At 45.1% G+C, this 19,743-nt stretch overlaps 1 protein-coding gene across 1 annotated transcript in view; it reads right to left on the bottom strand.

The window, feature by feature from the left end:
• The window catches only part of LOC135510735 (actin filament-associated protein 1-like), a 57,825-nt gene that overhangs the window by 2,670 nt on the left and 35,412 nt on the right, over nucleotides 1–19,743 (bottom strand). The window contains exons 7-17 of the mRNA XM_064931900.1: nucleotides 19,084–19,167; nucleotides 15,411–15,492; nucleotides 11,014–11,166; nucleotides 7,559–7,770; nucleotides 7,055–7,200; nucleotides 5,676–5,790; nucleotides 4,993–5,232; nucleotides 2,803–2,923; nucleotides 1,441–1,605; nucleotides 781–971; nucleotides 146–313 (exon numbers count right to left, since the gene is read on the bottom strand). Of these exons, the coding sequence (XP_064787972.1) occupies nucleotides 146–313; nucleotides 781–971; nucleotides 1,441–1,605; nucleotides 2,803–2,923; nucleotides 4,993–5,232; nucleotides 5,676–5,790; nucleotides 7,055–7,200; nucleotides 7,559–7,770; nucleotides 11,014–11,166; nucleotides 15,411–15,492; nucleotides 19,084–19,167 (1,677 nt within the window). The remainder of the gene's footprint in view (nucleotides 1–145; nucleotides 314–780; nucleotides 972–1,440; nucleotides 1,606–2,802; nucleotides 2,924–4,992; nucleotides 5,233–5,675; nucleotides 5,791–7,054; nucleotides 7,201–7,558; nucleotides 7,771–11,013; nucleotides 11,167–15,410; nucleotides 15,493–19,083; nucleotides 19,168–19,743) is intronic.

Raw genomic sequence — 19,743 nt, 5'->3', positions numbered from 1 at the left:
GATAAATGCAAATTCGGTCATCGTCATTGGACTGGGCTGGGATGTGTGGCAATGGATGTGTGTGTGTCAGTTGTGTGGCAATGCAGTTGACTGAGTGCTGACTGTGTTCCGAGCGTGTGTGTGTTTGTTCTCTGTACTGTCTCACCTTGGCCTTCCTGAGGACGTGGCCGCGGACGGTCGAGGGTTTCTGATTAGCCGTCCTGCGGAGGAGGGAGGCGCTGTTGACGGGCAGAGTAGAACAGCTCTCTGTGTCGCTGGTGTCACAGCTGGAGATGGGAGAGTTCTCTAGGGTACGCCTCAGCAACACTGGGGACTGGACACACAGATACACACCATTCAGAGTCAGCAGCAACATTTTCAACACTTTATCAAAAGCCTGTTGACTGTTTGTCATCAGTATGTTGGGAATATAGCTTACACCAGACAAGTTTTTGAAATGCAGAAGGAGAAATGCACGTAAAAAAATAAAATAATCATTTAAGTCCCTTTAGACTATCTAGAAGACTAATTTACATGGACAAAATGCTTTTGTCTGTTCATTATTCAAGAGAAGGACACCTTTTCACAATATTGAAACTCAGCCATAGGTCATGGACATGGTCGGTGTAGCCAGAAGACGGCTGGGTCCTCTCTAGGTTTCTTCCAAGGTTCCTGCCTTTCTAGGGAGTTTTTCCTAGCCACTGTGCTTCTACATCTGCATTGCTTGCTCTTAGGGGTTGTAGGCTGGGTATCTGCTGATGTAAAAAGTCTCGATAAAATAAATGTGATTGAGGTCCTAACCTGCGGGCTGGAGGTGCCAGACTTGGGCTCAATGGTGAGTCCCAGGGTGACTCCTCCACTCAGGGCCTTCTTCAGACTCTCCTTGACCTCCGTCAGCTCCAGCTCCAGGCTCACCCTCTCGTCCTCCTTCAGCTTGCACTCGTCCTCCACCTTCTTCAGCCGCTCCCCCAGAGACGCAGCGGAACGCTTACCTGAGGGAGGGAGGAATGAAGAGGAAGGAGGTTCACTCCCGGTTCCCGTCTTACTGTTATTTTACTTTATTGACAAGTTTCTCAGGATAAGAATGTCTGAGACATGACTCCCATCTCTCCCCCTCCAAACCAGTCTTCCATCCCGCACCACTCACTCCTAACCATAATCTTCCCACCCGTGACTCCATCATACACCACTAACTCCCACATGTCCACTCTTCCTTCCAACACTCATTCCATCTCCCACCACTCTAAACCGCTCTTCCTCTTCTCCTCCAATAATATCTCCCCATACTTTCACTCCCACCTCTCCCACCGTCTAATCCTTCGTCTCTCACCACTTACTCTTTACCTCTCCCCCTTCTCTCTCTATCTTGGAAAAAGCAGTGTGTGTGTGTGTGTGTGTGTGCGTGAATGTGTCTGTATGTCTGTCTGTCTAAGTGTGCATGCGTTTGTCTCCCTGTCGTACCGGTGCTGGCCTCCATGGCGGTGCGCAGGTCTTTCCGGTCCTTCTTCAGCTGGGTCAGACGGTTCCTGATCTCCTGCTTCCTCCTCATCAGCTCCTCCTCTTTAGCCTGCAGCCGCTTTGCGTCCGCCTCCACGCGGTTCTTACCGTACTTATACTGCTCTGCGCCTACAGGAGAGAGAGGGGCTTAACGCCATATATCCCTTTGCGCCGTTAAAACCAAAATGCTCATTAGGTGGTGGGAAATGGGTCATGGAAGGGGAGGGGAGGAGGAGGGATTAGGGGGAGGGAGAAGGAGAGAATGAGATCCAAAAGGAGGGAAGGAAATATGTGAAGAAGGATGGATTGCTTTGAGAGGGAAGGAGGGAGTGGTGAAAGAAAAAGACCATGCTCATCAGAGTTGTAGACGAGGCATAAACTGACCAGAAACCCATTGAACCCAAACCTCAGCCTATAAGCACTCCTTAATCAAACAGAGTAGAGTAGGGACTAGGAACCGACCCTGCTGAAAAAAAAGAGGCCACTAGAACCTCTCCACACCACTGAAGTACGACTGTGTGTGTGTGTGTGCGCCTGCGTGCGTATGTGCCTCACTAGCACATTAGCCTCTACGAAGGACCAAATAATCAAACCACCACTTGACATCTCCAACCATCAATATAGGCCTATTTTAGCTTGACATTAAACAAGTATTGTGTAACATACACTAAATCCAAAATGGCACATAGTTGGTATCCCCTACGAACACGATGCTTACAAAAGCGACCAAATATGAGAAAGTGGGTTCAAAACTGTCGTAGTTCACACATTACTGAAAACACACAGACCTTCACCACAAAGACTAGCCTCACCAGTAACCACGGGTCACCCTGGCCAAATATTCAAGCTGCTACTTGAACATTGACTCGACGTTGAATGATAGTTTGGTCCGGGTATGTCATGGTAATCCTCCATTTACAACGGATGGTTTCAAGGAAGCCGTCTTCGCACCATCCAAAGATATTTACTCCTGCTGCTCCACCAACTGTAATTTGTGAATTCCGGATTGTTTTGTGTGTGGCTCCAGTTTTCCTAGAAAGCGATCAGTGGTGGGTTTGACTGGGACAGAGGAGTGGGGAGCCAGACTTCATGTCTGCTAAGACCAGGCTACTGCTAAATATCACAGCTAGCAGACTGTATAAGGGCTGACTAGAAGTGACAGGCTAGCAGTAGCTTATGAATTATCACACTGGTATGTACTGTGTCATGATTTATAGAAAGACTCATGCACTCATGGGAATGGGTGTGTGTGTCTCGCTCACTCGCTCTCATTCTATCTAACTCCACACACAAACACACACACACACACACACACACGACTCTTACTGGAGTTGTTGCGTTTCACAGATGCTCCACTGGTTGTTCCATTGGTCTTCTTGGCCTGGTTCTTGTCCACCTTCTGTTTAGACGCTATCCCATTGGTCACTGGGGCCTTCTTTCCCTTCAGCTGATAGGTCGAGAAGGAGGAAGCGAGAGAGCAGGCATTCACAATTTGGTTGAAACGCACAGCCCTTAAACTATTAACTACAATTTGCAGCTATAATGAAAACCACTACGCTACAGTTCAAACATACAGTTAAAATGTCCACAACCCACTTCCAATAAAAATCAACCATGCCCATCTAAATTCCCAGGTGGGTAAGATCATATGAACGACTCTGTGCACAGCTGTAGAAATGAATTGCACGTTAAACACATGACACTAAAAGTATGAATCCCACAGTAATCCCAGCATTAGGCTAAACCAGCCCTATTGAACTGTATTCCCCTGGAGAGTGAGTGTGTGTGTGTGTGTGTGTGTGTGTGTGTGTGTGTGTGTGTGTGTGTGTGTGTGTGTGTGTGTGTGTGTGTGTGTGTGTGTGTGTGTGTGTGTGTGTGTGTGTGTGTGTGTGTGTGTGTGTGTGTGTTGGTGTGTGTGTGTGTGGACTACTATATAACCAGGGGTTTGGTTTGGATGTGGTGCTCTACCATTCAGTTTCAATTAGCTTTACTGAAAGCATTAGGGCCATTGAGCCGGAGTTGTACACCTAGCAGGATGACATTAAACACTAGCGCAGACTTTGTGGCGCAGGGTTCCATGTTAACACCCCTGGCTATAAACACACACGCACACGGACCGATGCATGCAAGCACACACACACACGCATCAAAGCTCAACTCTACAAAGCCAAGTGGTGACTTATGCGAGTAACAGTGCTCCAACTCACATCCATGTAGGCTATAAAAATATAATTACATACATGCATGCAGGCGATGGTCGTTGTAAAGGCAAGGAGCAGTATAAACACACAGAGGATACACACACACACACACACACACACAAAGGAGGAAAAGCCTCTATCATCTGGATGGTCTGAAGTGCTCCCACAGATACGCTGCCTAACACACTGCAGATATTCAATCCCCTCTTACTTCTCTCAATCCAATATCAGGCCTCTAGCTAAAGTGTTGCATGGTCAATGCCTCAGAACCTAACTAACTCCCAGATACTCAATACCGGACAGAGTATTTCTTTAGTAAGCGCTGCACTACAGCAGGACGAAGCTCGCGGGGATTTTGAAGATAATGTCTCAAAACCTGGATTCTGGGTGGCCAGTATCAACACCATTACATTAAATGTTTCTGCAGGAATAATAAATGGAATAAGAATTGAATCCCTCCCCCTGCCCGTTGTTAGGCATACGGCTTACCTCTCCCTCAGCAAAGACACACTAGCACACGGAGTGGACAAAACATTACAAACGCCTCACTAATACCGAGTTTGCACCCCTACCCCACAGCACAGCCTATAATTTGTCGCTGCATGTACTCTACAAGGTGTCGAAAGCAATCCACAGGAAAGCTGGCCCGTGTTGACTCTAATGCTTCCCACAGTTGTGTCAAGTTGTCTGGAATGCCGTTTGTGTGGTGGGCCATTCATGATACACACACGGGAAACTGCAGAGAGTGAAAAAACCCAGCAGCGTTACAGTTCTTGACACACTCAAACCGGTGTGCCTGGCAGCTACTGCCGTACCCCATTCAAATACGCTTAAATCTTTTGTCCTAACCATTCACCCTCTAAGTGGCACACATACACAATCCATGTCTCAATCGTCTCAAGGCTTAAAAATCATAGCACTTCTCCTTCCCTTCATCTAAACTGATTGAATTGGATTTAACAAGCAACATCAATAAAGGGATCATAGTTTTCTCCTGGATTCACCTGGTCAGTCTATGTCATGGAAAGAGCAGGTGAACAGTGCGCATACGACATGTTAAAGGGAGAGCTAACTCCAAAATCAAAGTTATTAGCTGGAATTCAGATGCTGTCAATCTCTCCCAATATTTTGGGTTTAAGGCCTTGAGATTTTGATTGATGCATATAGCAGGATCTATACAACAAATGCCATAAGAGACTCAACTTTAGACGATTTGAACTTTGAATTTGAGGTGAACTATCCCTTTAAGATGACAGAAAAGTATACAGTGTTAATTAAGGTTGCGTTAATGTTAAGACAGCAGAGCGTTAGTCACCTGAGTACCGGCTTTAGTGTTAGTGTTAGCTGAGGAAGAGGAGGAGAGGAATTTGGATTTAACAGGGCCAGGGGTTTTGCAGTGGCTGGAGGAAGAGGCTAGGCGGCTGGGCTTGGGGGAGTAGCGGGCGGCCAGCTTGGGCGAAGGCATGTTCTCATAGAGGTCAGCATCCTCATACAACACCTCCTCTCTCAGACGTCGCCCTCCGGTGGCAGGGCTGGAGTATAACGCCTCTGGGTCCTTATGTTAGAGGGAGGCATGCAGAGAGGAGAGGAAACGGAGGAGGAGATTAAAGGAAATAAAGAGAAAGAAAAATAAGAGAAACAAGGACATGAAAAGGGAATAAAGGGAAGGAGTACATTTGAAAAAGAGCAAAAAAACAAGTCAGGAAAAGGTGAAAAAAGAGAAAAGAAGAGAGGAAGCCAAAGGGTTGTTATTGTTACAGAAAAGTGAGCTAGAGCAGAGGAAAGCACTTGCACAATTATTAATCAAAGTCGGATTAGAGTGAGAAAGAGGAAGAGAAACAGAAAGATACCCGATGCAAGCCATCACAAGCAGCGCAGCATCCAGATATAATAGTTACTGAGATATTGCAGAAATATGTGCGCTAATTTGTTTGTTTTCTCAGTGTTTGTGTGTGTGTGTGTGTGTGTGTGTGTGAGTGTGTGAGTGTGTGTCCTTACCGTTCCATTGATGGGCACATCATCATAGTGCAGTGCCATTCCAGAGGGGCAGGCATAACCGTTCACAGGGTTGTCCAGATAGGGGTTGGGAGATACAACGCGTTTACTAGTGAAGCTGAGGAGAAAATGCACATATCCACGAGTGAGTGATAATGAGACTCAAAATTGAGCTCAGGTGCATCCTGTTTCCATTGATCATCCTTGAGATGTTTCTACAACTTGATTGGAGTCTGCCTTGGTCATGATTTGGAAAGGCACACACCTGTCTATATAAGGTCACACAGTTGAATGTCCATGTCAGAGCAAAAACCAAGCCACGAGCTCGAAGGAATTGTCCGTAGAGCTTCGAGACAGGATTGTGTCGAGGCACAGATCTGGGGAAGGGTAGCAAAAAATTCTGCACCATTGACAGTCCCCTTCATCATTCTTAAATGGAGGTTTGGAACAAATAAGACTCTTGCTAGAGCTGGCCACCCGGCCAAACTGAGCAATCGGGGGAGAAGGTCCTTGGTCAGGGAGGTGACCAAGAACCTGAGCTCCAGAGATCCTCTGTGGAGATGGGAGAATCTTCCAGAAGAACAACCATCTCGTCAGCACTCCATCAATCAGGCCTTTATGGTAGAGTGGCCAGATAGAAGCCACTTCTCAGTGAAAGGCACATGACAGCCCGCTTGGAGTTTACCAAAAGGCACCTCAGACCATGAGAAACAAGATTCTCTGGACTGATGAAACCAAGATTGAACTCTTTGGCCTGAAGGCCAAGTGTCATGTCTGGAAGAAACATGGCACCATCCTTACAGAGAAGCATGGTGGCAGCATCATGCTGTGGGGATGTTTTTCAGAGGCAGGGAGACGAGTCAGGATTGAGGGAAAGATGAACGGAGCAACGTACAGACAGATCCTTGATGAAAACCTGCCCCAGAGCACTCAGGACCTCAGACTGGAGCAAAGGTTCCCTTCCAACAAGGCAACGACCCTAAGCACACAGCCAAGACAATGCAAGAGTGGCTTCGGGACAAGTCTCTGAATGTCCTTGAGTGGCCCAGCCAGATCCCGGATTTGAACCCAATCTAACATCTCTGGAGAGAGCTAAAAATAGCTGTGCAGCAACGCTCCCCATCCAACCTGACAGAGCTTGAGAGGATCTGCAGAGAAGAATGGGAGAAACTCCCCAAATACAGGTGTGCCAAGCTTGTAGCATCATACCCCAAAAGACTCGAGGCTGTAATTGCTGCCGAAGGTGCTTCAACAAAGTACGAAAATGTAATATTTCTAAAAACCTGTCTGCTTTGTCATTATGTGGTATCGTGTGTAGATTGATGAGGGAAAAACGGCAGTGTGTGTATGTGTGTGCGCACGCGTGTATGTGTGTGTCTAACCAGAAGGACTGCTTGGCCAGCTGGATGACGTTAGCGGTAGTCTCTACGTCTATGTAGTCGTAGTGCAGGGCAGCAGGGTCTGTGGTGGAACCAGTCTCAGCGAGCAGCACCCCCAACCACCGACCCATACTCTCTGAGGAGGACGCCTGGAGAGAAGAGGAGAGGTGGGTTAGAGATTATTACGCTAATTTAAAGAAACTAGTATCTATTTATTTATGTTAATAATATTCATTGGTTTAGAAAACAGGTGTACCTATGTATAAACTTCAACAACAAAAAAGAAAATGATAAAACAAGAGATAACTTTCCGTAATTTCTTTCCATCCAATCTGTACTATCACTACAACATTAGCACTTCACAGTGCCGTAGGACAAAATTGCCCTACGACACTGATCTAAGGTCAGACCTGATGACCATGAAGGTTCAGAGTTGGCGAGGGTAAGCCGATCCTAGATCTGAACCTAAGACTAACCTCCACCCGAGCCAATTGAGCGGCAACCTACCTCCAGTACAGCCACCTCCTGTCCATTGCGGAGCAAGCGGAAGGCGAAGGGGTGTTTGGAGTCTAGCCCGGGGCTGACCTCGCAGCCTCGGAGGGGCAGGCTGGCCATATGGGTCTTCAGGTCAGCGCGGTCCTTATGGAGCAACAGCTGGTTGTCCTTCAGACGACACCAACGCTCACGCCAGCGGTTATTGGACATCACGTTCAAGTAGCCTGTCAATCAGACAAGACGGACCAGTTAGGACAAAAGGGTGGGGTAAAATGGCCAATAGCGAAACAACAGACCAGAAAATGAGTCTATAGCTGTAGTTCTGGCTGTTCTCATTCAAAACTTTTCCCCATACGTTCTATAAGCCCTTTATATAACAATACCTATACGACCAAATCCACCCTTTATATACAGTGGCAAGAAAAAGTATGTGAGCCCTTTGGAATTACCTGGATTTCTGCATAAATTGATCATCAAATTTGATCTGATCTTCATCTAAGTCACAACAATAGACAAACATAATGTGCTTAAACTAATAACACACAAATTACTGTATTTTTCTTGTCTATATTGAATACATCATTTAAACATGCACAGTGTAGTGTCGTGTCGCTATTCTATAAAATCCTTTCTCTGTAATTAATATTACCTGATTGAGCTTATCATGTAAATGTTATTAACTAGAAGTCGGGGCACCACAAAATAATATTTATAGAGCTGTTATCTTCCGAATAAACTCTTAAAGACCTAGTAATATTTTACATCAATAGCAGTCAATATTAATCGTCACCTTATTTCAGTTTGAAACAAAAATTTACAACTTTCAGATATCTTCACGAACCCTGGCTAACAAGTTGAATCAGCAATACAAAATTGGGTTTAATTGTTAATTTACTAAATACCTCATCAATCACACAGAATTACATATACACAGAATGAATCGTACATTGATTACCAATTATGTCATAAAGGAAAACGGCCCTAGCGGACGGAACAGATATGACAGCTGGTTACACAAAGAAAAGGGGGATTGAGTTTGAGTGAAAGAGCGGGAAAACTGAGGAACAAAGGGAGAAGTGATGTCTCTACCGGACCGTAGCCAGCTACTCTATTGTAAATACAGTATGTTATGCATTCTAAATTACCGCCCATTTGGAAAAGGAAAATGCAATAAATATTTACTCTGAGCTGCGCTTCAATAGTTTGGTGGTAGATGGATGGCCAGGTTGCTCAACAGAGTCCTATGTCCTTTAAAGAGTGTCTCTGGTGGTGAACGGGAAACGTTGTAGTGTCGTCGTTGGGTGGTAGATGGGATACGCCATCTGTCATTTCCTTAGCCCACGTTTTTAGCTGCTGTTGCTAACTCAACGGCAAGGATGTCTCACTTCTTTAGTGAATAAGAGTTCAAAGTTCATACCATTCACAACCAAAGCTCGCTCTGAGGTTGGCTTAGTTCTGTAGTTGACATGTTAGTCCTTCTAAACGTATGGGCCGTCGTCCTCATGTCCTCTGAACAGGAGGTTACATTTTTCGTCAAGGCGTTATATAGTGGAGGGAGAAGGGTGTGTTTTCATAGTTTTATAACCCATGTCTCTTCACCGGGAACGGGCCACTGTTTGAGCAGAGCCCTAACCTTATGAAAACCCAAATCTCTCATTTGGAAGCTAAAATTACATTGAATCTTTTCACCAATAATTTTATATTCAAACATTTAAATTGCACAACAATTCCATGTGACTCTGATAACTATAATATGTAGACTTTCCACTGTACCGTTTATGTCATCTTATCATTGATGAGAATGTCTCAGATGACAACTGAACTAACATCATATTCATTAAGTACCAATACATATGTTCAACTGGTCGGATTACCAAAATATGGTTAATTTCCCCACAAATTCTGATGTTCCCAGAATCCCTATGTTTCAATAGTCACATCAGTAGGGTAGAGAGAGGAAAAAGGGGGGAAGAGGTATTTATGACTGTCATAAACCTACCCCCAGGCCAGCGTCATGACAGTAGGTTGGAAAAAGTATGAACCCCTAGGCTAATGACTTCTCCAATGACCTTGGTCATTGGAGTCAGGAGTCAGCTAACTTGAAGTCCAATCAATGAGACAAGATTAGAGATGTTGGTTAAAGCTGCCTTGCCCTATAAAAACACAAAAAAATGTGAGTTTGTTATTCACAAGAACCATTGCCTGATGTGAACCATGCCTCGAAAAAAAAGAGATCTCAGAAGACCTATGATTAAGAATTGTTGACTTGCATAAAGCTGGAAGGGGTTACAAAAGTATCTCTAAAAGCATTGATGTTCATCAAATTGTCTATAAATGGAGAAAGTTGCTACTCTCCTTAGGAGTGGCCGTCCTGCAAAGATGACTGCAAGAGCACAGCGCAGAATGCTCAATGAGGTTAAGAAGAATCCTAGAGTGTCAGCTAAAGACTTACAGAAATCTCTGGAACATGCTAACATCTCTGTTGACGAGTCTACGATACGTAAAACACTAAACAAGAATGGTGTTCATGGGAGGACACCACGGAAGAAGCCACTGATGCCCCAAAAAACATTGTTGCACGTCTGAAGTTTGCAAAAGCGCACATGGATGTTCCACAGCGCTACTGGCAAAATATTCTGTGGACAGATGAAACAGTTGAGTTGTTGGAAGGAACACACAACACTATGCGTGGAGAAAAAAAAGGCACAGCACACCAACATCAAAACCTCATCCCAACTGTAAAGTATGGTGGAGGGAGCATCATGTTTTGTGGCTATTCTGTTGCCTCAGGGCCTGAACAGCTTGCTGTCATAGGCTGAAAAATAAATTCCCAAGTTTATCATGACATTTTGCAGGAGAATGTTAGGCTATCTGTCCGCCAATTGAAGCTCAACAGAAGTTGGGTGATGCAACAGGACAACGACCCAAAACACAGAATTAAATGAACAACAGAATGGCTTCAACAGAAGAAAATATGCCTTCTGGAGTGGCCCAGTCAGAGTCCTAACCTCAACCCGATTGAGATGCTGTGGCAAGACCTCAAGAGAGCAGGTCACACCAGACACTCCAAGAATATTGCGAAACTGAAACAGTTGGTGGTCAAAAATTCCTCCTGACCGTTGTGCAGATCTGATCCGCAACCACAGAAAACGTTTGGTTGAGGTTATTGCTGCCAAAGGAGGGTCAACCAGTTATTAAATCCAAGGGTTCACATACTTTTTCCACCCTGCACTGTGAATCTTTACACAGTGTGCTCAATAAAGACATGAAAATGTATAATTGTCTGTGTGTTAGTTTAAGCAGACTGTGTTTGTCTATTGTTGTGACCTAGATGAAGATCAGATCAAATTTTATGACCATTTTATGCAGAAATCCAGGTATTTCCAAAGGGTTCACATACTTTTTCTTGCCACTGTAGGTTGACCTCTAAACCCCAGATGTGCTCTAACCCCTAAGAGGTGTCTTACCACAGGTGGGTATGTCCTCCTCGGCTGAAGATGTCTGTTCGTCAGTGGACGGCTTCTTTTTGCCCAGGCCAATGATCTTAGTTATCTTCTTTCCCGCCCCTTTTCCCAGCGTGCCTCCCTTCTGACTCTTCTGAGAGTCCTTCTTTCCTTTACCTGAGAGAGAGAGAGAGAGAGAGAGAGAGAGAGAGAGAGAGAGAGAGAGAGAGAGAGAGAGAGAGAGAGAGAGAGAGAGAGAGAGAGAGAGAGAGTGGAAGAGCAAAGAGAGACATGCAATGTCAGAGAGCTAGACCTTCAAGGTAATTTCACCTTTAAGAATGAAAATAATATTACATCAGCTATTTGACCAGATTGTCATATCATTTGAATATTTAGGTCAGCTCAATTCTAGCTCCATTCTACTAACCGAAGAGGCCCACTCAATGACAGTGCACATTCTCCTGTAAATACCGCTAAACTGGACTAAACCCGGTCATAAAGCCTGTCTCTCTGTGTGTCTGAATAGAAAATCTGCTGGTCGTCTGAGGGTTGTTTGGATTGTGTGGTGTGCGGTGAGCAGGGTTTGGTCGAAGAGATCCACTCTGGAAACTGCCAGAAGGGTAAACGAGAGATGAGCCACAGACAGAATGACAAGAATAGACGTCGCATAGTTGAGAAGAGATGATGGAAATGGCCATAAAATGATTTGTATGTATAGTGTGTGACAGGGAGATTCACTGACTAGAAAGTAGTGCATATTCCTATAAGCTTTTGTCTTAAGAAAACTGCAATATTTAAATTCTCCCAATATCTGCAGAGTTTGATTATCTGCATCATACCCATGTACATTATTACCTGTTAATATCCATTAATTACTACAGAATATGGTATAACTCCCCCTTCAAAAGTTGTGGAGGTCCCATTTTCCTTTGTGGAGACGGACACAATAGTGAGACAGAAAGAAGAGAGGGGTTTTCTGAGGCAGGGGTGCAAAATTCCCTGTGAATGATGTCATCGTAGTGAAGCAGCTGACGCTCGGAGTCTGGAGTGCTTCTGCAGACAGACGCTTACGCTGACACACACACAGAGAGACGCAGACAGACGTAAGACACACACCCCTCCGCTGCCCTGCAGGAATCAACTAAAATCCCGTTACCCTGATAGTGATGATATCTACCATGGCGACAAATCGTATCAAATATGTGGCCATTTCTGCCCAACCCCTGCTAGTGATTTATTTCTCTCTCACACACACACACACACACACACACTAGACTTTGGGCCTAAGGTAGGAAGCCAGACACACATATGTGAAAGAGCTTCACTTTGAATGATTATAATAATTTTCCTCTTCTTTTTGCCGTGAAAGACAGGGGGGAAACTCTCTGATCAGGCTAATTTGATTCCACTGAGTCAAGTTCGCTTCTTACCAGCCATGGAAGGAATGTGGCTGATTAAGCTGAAAAAGGGGTTTTGGAGACTCGCTTTTCTCCCCTCAGAAAGTGGGCAGCTGGGGTGAAATGGTGTGAGAAGAGTGGGTCTGTGGTAGTTGTTTGGCTTGGAGATGCAGTGGTACTGAAGAGATAGGAGGTGATATCATCAACCACTGGCTCGCCACTGGTGACATAGTGTATGGACTCAAGCCACCACCCACCCCTACTCCGTGGGAACTAGATATGAGAGGATTGGAGGAGTGCAAGCAATATGGCAAATATTCAACCTAGCCTATCAGAGGGCATTGTGGAGCCTTACCATAGTCTTAGTTCTACATGAAGTGCATATAGGGGTAGGGGATATGGGTCAATTTGGGATTGGGCATCAAATAATAATTGATGAATGAAAGTTGGGGAATAAAAGTGGAAGCCAAGCAGCATTACCCCTCCAATCCTCCAGAGGGCAGTATCATAATACACTCACAATTGGTCTCACCAGAGGGAGCACAACAAATGCATAGACTTACAGCAATCTGTCAAAAGCCATCAGTCAGAGATCGTGTGCATATTTCCACAACAATCACGGTTTCCCAGCTGTGATATGCAAACTATTAGACACAGGTCTATTAAATCACAGAGAGTCTGCGTGCGTTGGTTTGTGCGTAATGAAACCAAACCCAAACAGCTCTAAATTCCAGAGAATCCAAACAAGAGGTCTCGACAAGTTAAATGAACATGTGAACCCCGCGGAATTGAGCTTGTCGAGCAAGCAGAGGCTGAATAATCCCATCCTGCTATTTAGACAGCATCTCGGCTGTCTCGGTACTGGGTGCAGGAAAAAAGGTTCCATATCAACTAAACGTTGAATAAATCCAAATGCTCAAGTCCATTGTTGCTGTAGCTAATCTCAATAATACTCCCCTGAACACACAAGCTGCTCTGACCTTGAAGAAAATACATCCCATCTCCAATCAACATAGAGTATAGAGGGATTTACAGCTGGGTCAAGGCTCAAGAAACACAAGGCTTCATTAGCATTAAAGCTGCAATACTGTATGTAACTTTTTGGTCGACCTGACCAAATTCACATAGAAAAGTGTGTTATAAATCAAATCAAATTTTATTTGTCACATGCACATGGTTAGCAGATGTTAATGCGAGTGTAGCGAAATGCTTGTGCTTCTAATTCCGACAATGCAGTAATAACCAACGAGTAATCTAACTAACAATTCCAAAACTACTGTCTTATACACAAGTGTAAGGGGATAAAGAATATGTACATAAAGATATATGAATGAGTGATGGTACAGAGCAGCATAGGCAAGATACAGTAGATGGTATCGAGTACAGTATATACATATGAGATGAGTATGTAAACAAAGTGGCATAGTTAAAGTGGCTAGTGATACCTGTATTACATAAAGATGCAGTAGATGATATAGAGTACAGTATATACGTATACATATGAGATGAATAATGTAGGGTATGTAAACATTATATTAGGTAGCATTGTTTAAAGTGGCTAGTGATATATTTTACATCATTTCCCATCAATTCCCATTATTAAAGTGGCTGGAGTTGAGTCAGTGTGTTGGCAGCAGCCACTAACATTGAGTGGCTGCTGTTTAACAGTCTGATGGCCTTGAGATAGAAGCTGTTTTTCAGTCTTTCTGTCCCTGCTTTAATGCACCTGTACTGACCTCGCCTTCTGGATGATAGCGGGGTGGACAGGCAGTGGCTCGGGTGGTTGTTGTCCTTGATGATCTTTATGGCCTTCCTGTAACATTGGGTGGTGTAGGTGTCCTGGAGGGCAGGTAGTTTGCCCCCGGTGATGCGTTGTGCAGACCTCACTACCCTCTGGAGAGCCTTACAGTTGTGGGCGGAGCAGTTGCCGTACCAGGCGGTGATACAGCCCGCCAGGATGCTCTCGATTGTGCATCTGTAGAAGTTTGTGAGTGCTTTTGGTGACAAGCCAAATTTTTTCAGCCTCCTGAGGTTGAAGAGGCGCTGCTGCGCCTTCTTCACGATGCTGTCTGTGTGGGTGGACCAATTCAGTTTGTCTGTGATGTGTATGCCGAGGAACTTAAAACTTACTACCCTCTCCACTACTGTTCCATCAATGTGGATAGGGGGGTGTTCCCTCTGCTGTTTCCTGAAGTCCACAATCATCTCCTTAGTTTTGTTGAAGTTGAGTGTGAGGTTATTTTCCTGACACCACACTCCGAGGGCCCTCACCTCCTCCCTGTAGGCCGCCTCGTCGTTGTTGGTAATCAAGCCTACCACTGTTGTGTCGTCCGCAAACTTGATGATTGAGTTGGAGACGTGTGTGGCCACGCAGTCGTGGGTGAACAGGGAGTACAGGAGAGGGCTCAGAACGCACCCTTGTGGGGCCCCAGTGTTGAGAATCAGCGGGGTGGAGATGTTGTTGCCTACCCTCACCACTTGGGTGAGGGCTATAGATCCATCATTCTCTTTTGAACGAACGTCTAAAAAGTGGTAGATCCGTTCTATGTGCTCTATTTCTATGCTTCCCGGTCTTAAGTTTCGTTTTTGCTCTATTACTTTCGGCTTTGAACACCAGCTTCAAACAGCTGAAAATACAATATTTTTGGTTATGAAAAATATATTTCACAGCGGTTTAGATGGTACAATGATTCTCTACACAATACTTGCTTGTTTTGTCACTGAAATGACTCAAAACAACTCAAATTCTAGCAACTAGGAAATGGCAGAGCGATTTCTGCATAGTGCATCTTGAAGACTAAAGATAAAGAATATGAATCTAGAGCTAAAACATGGCTTACATGCCATTACTCATTTAACTTCCAGAGGGACAGTATTGAACCAAGGGAAAGCCCAATTGAGAAGAGATTCTTTCACACCAATATCAAGTATGTGTGTGTTCAAAACCAGAATGCCATTAACCCAGTATGATGTGCTATACTTCATGTAGCTATCAAAGCATTCCACACCCTTCCCTGGTCTCACCTTGGTCCTTACAGTCGGTGAAGGTGTGTCCGTTCTCATGGGGCGGCTCGCCATCTGAGCTCGGCCTATCACATGACACCTTCTGCAATGGAGGAGTTAGAACTGTTAGACAGATATTTACATTTAAAAAAATATATATTTAACCCTTATTTTACAGGTAAGTTGACCAAGAACACATTCTCATTTACAGCAACGACCTTGGGGATAGTTACAGGGAAGAGGAGGGGGGGGATGAATGAGCCCATTGAAAACTGGGGATGATTAGGTGGCCATGAGTATGGTATGAGGGCCAGATTGGGAATTTAGCCAGGACACCGGGGTTAACAATAAGTGCCATGTGACCTTCAGTGACCACAGTGTGTCAGGACACCCGTTTAACGTCCCATCCGGAAGACGGAACCCTACACAGGGCAACGCTCCCAATCACTGCCCTGGGGCATTAAAAAACAAATAATAATTAGAACAGAGGAAAGAGTGCCTCCTACTGGCCCTCCAAAACCAATTCTAGCTGCAACTGGTCTCCCATCGAGGGACCGACCCAGACCAAACCTGTTTAGCTTCAGAGGCAAGCCAGCAGTGGGATGCAGGGTGGTACACATGCAGACAGAAATATAAAAACAGACAAACACACACACAGACACAGAGCGAGAAATACAGAGACGCGCGCACACACACACACACACACACATACAACCATATATATAAAACACACACTGTACCCACAGAGAATCTCAGAGAGCATCTGCAACATGTTATGGTTGAAATAATTAGGCTAGGCTTCTGTGTACTGTGCCAGCTAGGGAGCGGTTTGTCATTAAACTCCTTCTGATCTGCCTAATTTTCCACCACCGTACACACACACACACACACACACACACACACACACACACACACACACACACACACACACACACACACACACACACACACACACACACACACACACACACACACAAGCTCTGTACAATAAGGCTCCAACAGTTCCAGTAAGTTTACCTGTTTTCTCCAGGCTATTGAAATCGAATAACACACTCTTCCTTCACCTCCCTACACACACTGTGCCAGAGCTGTAATTAAGTGCTATTTGGCACAACAATTACAGCTTTTACTGCAATGTGCTGCCCTGGCATCCTGCTTGTTATTAGGGAACACAGGCGAGGGGCCCTATGGCAGCATACAGGGATATATGTGCGTGTGTGTGTGTGTGTGTGTGTGTGTGTGTGTGTGTGTGTGTGTATATATATATATACACTGCTCAAAAAATAAAGGGAACACTAAAATAACATATCCTAGATCTGAATGAATGAAATATTCTTATTAAATACTTTTTTCTTTACATAGTTGAATGTGCTGACAACAAAATCACACAAAATTGATCAATGGAAATCAAATTTATCAACCCATGGAGGTCTGGATTTGGAGTCACACTCAAAATTAAAGTGGAAAACCACACTACAGGCTGATCCAACTTTGATGTAATGTCCTTAAAACAAGTCAAAATAAGGCTCAGTAGTGTGTGTGGCCTCCACGTGCCTGTAAGACCTCCCTACAACGCCTGGGCATGCTCCTGATGAGGTGGCGGATGGTCTCCAGAGGGATCTCCTCCCAGACCTGGACTAAAGCATCCGCCAACTCCTGGACAGTCTGTGGTGCAACGTGCCGTTGGTGGATGGAGCGAGACATGATGCCCCAGATGTGCTCAATTGGATTCAGGTCTGGGGAACGGGCCGGCCAGTCCATAGCATCAATGCCTTCCTCTTGCAGGAACTGCTGACACACTCCAGCCACATGAGGTCTAGCATTGTCTTGCATTAGGAGGAACCCAGGGCCAACCGCACCAGCATATGGTCTCACAAGGGGTCTGAGGATCTCATCTCGGTACCTAATGGCAGTCAGGCTACCTCTGGCGAGCACATGGAGGGCTGTGCGGCCCCCCAAAGGAATGCCACCCCACACCATGACTGACCCACCGCCAAACCGGTCAGGCTGGAGGATGTTGCAGGCAGCAGAACGTTCTCCACAGCGTCTCCAGACTGTCACGTCTGTCACGTGTGCTCAGTATGAACCTGCTTTCATCTGTGAAAAGCACAGGGCGCCAGTGGCGAATTTGCCAATCTTGGTGTTCTCTGGCAAATGCCAAACGTCCTGCACGGTGTTGGGCTTTAAGCACAACCCCCACCTGTGGACGTCGGGCCCTCATACCAGCCTCATGGAGTCTGTTTCTGACCATTTGAGCAGACACATGCACATTTGTGGCCTGCTGGAGGTCATTTTGCAGGGCTCTGGCAGTGCTCCTCCTTGCACAAAGGCGGAGATAGCGGTCCTGCTGCTGGGTTGTTGCCCTCCTACGGCCTCCTCCACATCTCCTGATGTACTGGCCTGTCTCCTGGTAGCGCCTCCATGCTCTGGACACTACGCTGACAGACACAGCAAACCTTCTTGCCACAGCTCGCATTGATGTGCCATCCTGGATGAGCTGCACTACCTGAGCCACTTGTGTGGGTTGTAGACTCCGTCTCATGCTACCACTAGAGTGAAAGCACCGCCAGCATTCAAAAGTGACCAAAACATCAGCCAGGAAGCATAGGAACTGAGAAGTGGTCTGTGGTTATCACCTGCAGAACCACTCCTTTATTGGGGGTGTCTTGCAAATTGCCTATAATTTCCACCTGTTGTCTATTCCATTTGCACAATTTGAAATTTATTGTCAATGTGTTGTCCTAAGTGGACAGTTTGATTTCACAGAAGTGTGATTTACTTGGAGTTACATTGTGTTGTTTAAGTGTTCCCTTTATTTTTTTAGCAGTATATATATATATATATATATATATATATATATATACACACACTTGAAGTCAGAAGTTTACATACACCTTGGCCAAATACATTTGAACTCTGTTTCTCAATTCCTGACATTTAATCCTAATAAAAATTCCCTGTCTTAGGTCAGTTAGGATCACCACTTCATTTGAAGAATGTGAAATGTCAGAATAATAGCAGAGAGAATTATTTATTTCAGCTTTTTCTTTCATCACATACCCAGTGGGTCAGAAGGTTACATACACTCAATCTGTATTTGGTAGCATTGCCTTTAAATTGTTTATCTTGGGTCAAACATTTCGGGCAGCCTTCCACAAGCTTCCCACAATAAATTGGGTGAATTTTGTCCCAATCCTCCTGACAGAGCTGGTGTAAGAGCTGGTTCTGCCCACACATTTTCTATAGGATTGAGGTCAGGGCTTTGTGATGGCCACTCCAATACCTTGACTTTGTTGTCTTTAAGCCATTTTGCCACAACTTTGGTAGTATGCTTGGGGTCCATTGTCCATTTTGAAGACCCATTTGCGACCAAGCACGCCCAATTTTTCAGTTTTTGATTTGTTAAAAAAGTTTGAAATATCCAATAAATGTCGTTCCACTTCATGATTGTGTCCCACTTGTTGTTGATTCTTCACAAAAAAATACAGTTTTATATCTTTATGTTTGAAGCCTGAAATGTGGCAAAACGTCGCAATGTTCAAGGGGGCCGAATACTTTTGCAAGGCACTGTATGTATGTCCTTACCTTCACGTTTATGTGTTTGTGCACACGTTCGTTATGATTCTGAGTTTTGCGTCTCGCTGGTGTGTGCAAGTGTGTCCTTCTGTGCCTGACCCGGCGTTCTGCTCCTTACCTTCTCCAGGTCGGGCTTGTGTACAGGAGACCCGGCGCCTGCTCCATCTGAGTCCCCTCCGTTGCTGCACACCTCCCTCATCACCTACAGGAAGAGGAAGACCAAACACACAAAGACAGCACTGTTTAGTTACAACAATGCATCATCAGTTCATGCTCATTTCAAGCATGGGAGCAAGATTGAACAGGTCAAGTCAATGGCAATGCATTTCATTTCAAAAACATGTTACATCAGCAGATGGATCATCGTGCAGTATGAAACACACGCAACATGACTGACGGAAAAGTCGCAGGGAAAAAAAGGCAACGGCTCGGTACAGAGATAGCTGTACAGTACTTGACTACAGCCATTGGTAGATTGCCATTGTCACATCCATTGTGTTATGTAACACGCCCATTCAGAACGGCATATCCAGGGATATCCACACACTGCATGGGGGCGTGGACGGGCCGCCAGCTTGGATCAACATGACCTCGCAGAACCTCCAACCTGGCAACCCATCAACAGCACAACCACCACCATATTGAGTCAATATCATTAACACATGAGCAGCGAGTGAATGAATGATAACGCTATGCTAGGTTAACCTGTGAGGGGTGACTTGGGGACTACTGTGGAGACAGGCAACACGTACACGAGCACGTACGCGCACGCGCACAC

The sequence above is a fragment of the Oncorhynchus masou genome, chromosome 23 (assembly GCF_036934945.1).
Source record: "Oncorhynchus masou masou isolate Uvic2021 chromosome 23, UVic_Omas_1.1, whole genome shotgun sequence".
Taxonomy (NCBI): domain Eukaryota; kingdom Metazoa; phylum Chordata; class Actinopteri; order Salmoniformes; family Salmonidae; genus Oncorhynchus; species Oncorhynchus masou.
This window is presented reverse-complemented; position numbering and strand designations above follow the sequence as displayed.